Genomic DNA, 5,115 nt, shown 5'->3' with positions numbered 1-5,115 from the left:
GGTGTTTATGCAATTAAATCATCCTGAATCCACTTCCTACCGTAACCCTTTCGGCATTGATTCTCTCCCCTATTATTAACCAGAACGCTATGAATAGATAACATGCATATTTAACATTAGCCTATTACTTGCCTATTTTTATGACCAGCTAACATCCGCCTGTATGATGTGGGTAGAACGAATCATTTCGATCACCCTTTGATTTGGCTTTATTCATAAGTGTCGATAACTCGTTAACTTTTTCGTTCCGCTAACATCGCGGTGGGCGTTGCCCAACAAATATGAATAGGCGCTTTAATTTGTCGATAGGTAACCCATTACTAAACATGCAAGTGCCTTTATGCTAATTTATGCTACAACTAGGAAAACCACAAATGGGCTCCGTCGGAACATAATTCTTCTATAGGCCATCAGTCGATTTGAAGTCATTAGAATGGTAAGATCGTGACTCTGACGAATTCTATCAATCTTTATTATTGAAGCATCACATTTTAGGAACCTGCACCGCCGGAGCCGGAGAAACCATCCTACTTTCAACGGTATTTGGACGACTGCTTCGAGAGAATCCGCAAGACCAAACTCGTCAACGACGTTATAATCCTCAACCGGGTTGGAATTCCACTGCGGAGCACATTCACCGACCAGAAAGTCTGCATCCAACAGGCGGGACTCTACGTTGGTTTGTTCGACAGAGCTTGCAACCTTATCAGAGCCACGGATGCAACGGACGAATTTCTTCTGATGAGCGTCAAAACCCGCCACAATGAGGCGACCGTATCGGCGGACCCCGAGCATGGGTTGGTGTTCGTTGTGGTGCAACAACCGGAATAAGATCGCGTCACATGGCGCTAAACCGCTAAATCGAATCAATTCCGATTATCCCGGAGGATTCGCAATCCAAGAAGTCGCTGCAAAGGACGGAAGGATAACGAAGCATAAGCAACATAACGCTGCTATAGCAGTCAGTGGTCAACGAGAGGAACATAACGCCTCCCGGAAACCAGAGAACACCCACACGGTTACAGAAGTTACACAGATTTGTGTACTACTAGATCAGCCTCACCGCTGTGTCAAATGTACACAGATACTTTTTTGGCTCCAGCGCTGGCATGAAAACAAAATTAACAATTATTTTTGCACTGATCGATTCCTGATAATGCATGTCATCGTTCAGAGAAAATTAGTTATGAACTTTGCTCCCATACTAGCGCTAGAGCCAGAAAAGTGACTGTGTACATTTGACACAGGGGTGGAGGCTGATCTAGTAGTACACAAATCTGTGTACATTGTACACAAGCCTGTGTACATTGTACACAAGCCTGTGTTGTTTCATTTTAGGGTGCACCATCACAAATTTCTCTCGCTCTCTGATTTTAAGAAATAAAAATCAATGAATGAAAAGGGGATGGTTTGGGTGGTCAACATAGGTAGGTGTACGCACGGGACGCAAGCAGCATAGTAGTAGCGAGAAGCAGTAAACAAACACACAGCATAAAATACATAAACATAATTTACACACATACACACCCACAACATCTAAACGGTTATGTTTTTCTCACTCTCCGGAAATTCCGTTATGCTCACGTGGAGTCACCAGTTTGGTTCTCTCTTTCGTCTCTTTAGTGTTCGCTCTCACGATTATATGGTGTCTACCGTAGGATGTGTTGGATTTGGACACATTCACGGAACCAGAAATCAACCCAAATATAGGTTCTTTTCACTCATATCGGTTCTTCCGTGCGAGAACCCAAATTTGGCTATAAAGCTCTGAGTGGGTAGTTTGCGTTTGATCCCGCAGAAAATTGCAACCCATCGCAAAGTTCTTTCTACCTAGCGTTGACTTTCGAAGTACCCTAGTGGGTTGAAATAAACCCACTTTTAGGTAAACGGCAAAAAACCCAAATTTGGCTTCTCGCACGGACATTAACGGCTAGGTAGCTGCTTCTCGCTCTGTTTTTGACAACATTGCGAGCGGGAGAGCGAGGAAACAACCCACTGCTGTGTAAAAAGTTCAAGCGGTTTACTTATTTTTGCGTTCTTTTAACGTATTTTTTAGGTAATCTGTTTTTTCCGTGTTCTAAATTTGACGATAAATAGCTGATAGGCGTCTATCACGGTTATTGATTTTTTTTTCTGAGCCTTGTCATAACTGACAATTATTTGAGAGAAATTCGGTGGGAATTCAATGGTCCACTGCACGAACCATGCTGCCTCGCAGAAAATTTGACGTTTGAGCGGTGCCGACGCCGCTCAAACGTCAAATTTTGTGTGAGAATAAGCAGGCCAGTATAGGGCATTGCATGGAATCCTCTCCATCCCTTTCACTCTTACAGAAATCTTGTAAACAACAAGGCCAAGAAACGTCAAAATCCCACACAAATTCAAAACAGTGAGGTGCCCTATAGAGCTTGCTGACGTTTATTCACCTTTCTCTTTCAAACATGCAGGCGGAATAGGATTTGTTGTCATCAGGAAAGGTTTCCCGATGAAAACAAATCCTATCCCGCCTGCATGCTTGAAAGAGAGAGGTGAATAAACGTCAGCAAGCTCTATACATTCGTGCAGTAATCCATGGCGATGCTAGTGAGGGTTTCTATTATCAAATTAGGTAAAATTACATTAAGTAAAAAGAAAATCGTGTTAAGTATTGTTCTTTTGAATTCCACTAAGAATTTGCATCCTTTGACAGATACGTATTTCGACCTCAACTGTACGGTCGTCTTCAGTGTCTTGTAGTTGACTCGAATCACTGAAGACGACCTTACAGTTGAGGTTGAAATACGTATCTGTCAAAGGATGCAAATTCTTAGTGTAATTCAAAAGAACAATATTTAACACGATTTTCTTTTTACTTACACTTATTCCCCTAACTAGCTTAGGTTAATCATCAAAATTTCATTGGTATTCTGGAGGGGATCTGATGCAAACCAGATCAATATTTGTCAAGATTTTTGGTGGGTTGCGCCGTGTTTCTGACTAGGATAATGATTAGATAATAGAAAAAGACTCAGAATACCTTTGATTATCATATGATTACAACTAATTACTCATGATTATTTTATTTGGTTATACTGCTGATTACCTATAGTTCCTTACATTTGATTACCATTGATTACATCTGATTATTATTGATTACATCTGATTATCATTGATAACCACGGGCGGATTATCATTGTTTACTGCGGATTACTAATGATTGCTTCAGATAACCGTGATTACTTGTGGTTGTGATTACCTGATTATTCAGAGAAATCGAAAGTAATTATTGATTACTTGTCACTAAAAAAACTTGTTGGAAACCCCTTGGTCCCGCCACATACCCCTACTAAGGTTTGAGGTAGACGATATATTTTTAAAGTGCTTTAAAATAATAATTAACCCTCTAATACCCAACCCCGTCTTTAGACGGGGTATAGTTTGAGCATTTTTGTAACTCGTGCACCACCAGATTAGAGATTTTTAAGCCTTACATTGTGATTTTCGAGCGGTAACTTCAAGTCGGTAAACACTGCAACGCTGCCGAAGATGTGTCATCAAAAAGTTACGATTTTCGGTTGGTAATATTTGATTATTCACGAGTTGCAAAGTACGCAACAAATTAAGGTTCCGTTTTGTCTGCAACAAAAAATTTCTAGATCATGTCATTATCTCAGTTGGGATAAAGAGTAATCGCCGCGTCTTCTTTGTTGCTTGTTTCGTGCCTCTTTTGTCTGACAATTATCTTCACTGTTCACAACAATTAACATATTTCGAATTTTTCCCAAATCATTCTATCATAGTAAAATAGTTTAAGAGAATCGAATACACTCTGAACTGATTTTCCTTAAAACTACACGGAAAATAAAATTTTACATGAAAAAAAAAATAACATATTAGTACTTCAACAATAGTCATAACATCTCAAAATGTTTTCGTCTCAAAAATCCGTATCCCAAATAGGCTCACAGGAACAATATAAAAATGTAGGGATGTTCAAAACTAAAAATTAGAAAAATCAAAAACCGAACTTCACAAAATCGAGAATAAAAAAGAATCATCTTCCAAAATATGTTTAAATCGATTTTAGATGACAAAAAATTATATTTAGATCAAAATCAAAAATTTGGGTTTTAGACGGTTAATTATGACCAGATAGCAATAATAGAGGTAATTTTAAAGCTGTTTTCCATTTTTTTTGTCAATTTTTGACGTTTTTTTTTCTTGAGAATTTTTAAGAATCTTTTGCAAATTTGTTTATGATTTATGCTCAGAATTTCTCAGGATTTCTCCCGTTTTTGCTAAAATTTTGTCTGATACTATCGCAAAATCAAATCAATATTGCCCGATAGCCTGCTTTCCGTGCGGTTTAGGGATGTTTTTCAACAAATTTCGTCGATCATTGGTAAAAAGAGTTACTCAGAATTTCTCAGAGATACTCTTGAATGCACAGTGTCTTGCTCCTAGTTTCAGACATATTTTTCAGGGATGCCTTAAGATTACTAATCAGCGATTCGTAAGGAAATATCTCCTATGTTCCCTTTAGATATTCTTCCAGAGATTTCTTTAAAATTTCTCCAGAGATTTCTCCCCATCATTGATAAAATGTGCCACGAGAAAAAATGTCCATTTTAAACTCAGGAAATTCAGGATTTCCTTCAAATAATTCAATTTCCTTCAAAGATTAATTCAGGAATTCTTCAATAAGTTGCAGAAATTAAAAGATTAAAATGTATTTGATTGGATATTCTTCCATGATTTCTTTCAATGATGATTTTTTTTCCCCTAGAAACTACTTAATAAATTCCTTTGAAAATTTCTCATTAGATTTTTCTATTCCACTTTCCAGAAGTGCTTCTCTATCGGGGGGAGCGACACTAGTTTTTCAAAAAAAAAAAGTCGAAAGAACCCACTAAAACCCGCAAAACTTTTGCGGATTTTAGCGACTTTTTTTTGGACTTTTTTCAGCTTTTTTGGAAATTTTTGGGTTTGCAAAACTAGTGTTGCTCCCCCTGTTCTCTATGCATTCGTCCAGAATTTCGTATAAAACTTTCACGGCTTCATCTGAGTATTCTTTCAGAAAATCCATGAAATTTGATAGAGGATTTCTCCACGAATTCTTCTTGTTCTTAATAAATT

At 38.0% G+C, this 5,115-nt stretch overlaps 1 protein-coding gene across 1 annotated transcript; it reads left to right on the top strand.

Annotated features, from left to right (window-relative positions):
* Positions 1-326: 326 nt before the first annotated feature.
* Positions 327-831, top strand: LOC134290161 (uncharacterized). Its single transcript, XM_062857218.1, has 2 exons — positions 327-332; positions 496-831. The coding sequence occupies exons 1-2, from the start codon at positions 327-329 to the stop codon at positions 829-831; spliced, it is 342 nt and encodes a 113-aa protein (XP_062713202.1).
* Positions 832-5,115: the final 4,284 nt, after the last annotated feature.

The sequence above is a fragment of the Aedes albopictus genome, chromosome 3 (genome assembly GCF_035046485.1).
Source record: "Aedes albopictus strain Foshan chromosome 3, AalbF5, whole genome shotgun sequence".
Taxonomy (NCBI): Eukaryota; Metazoa; Arthropoda; class Insecta; order Diptera; family Culicidae; genus Aedes; species Aedes albopictus.
The sequence above is the reverse complement of the archived record's forward strand: the minus strand, read 5'-3'. Positions and strand labels throughout refer to the sequence as shown.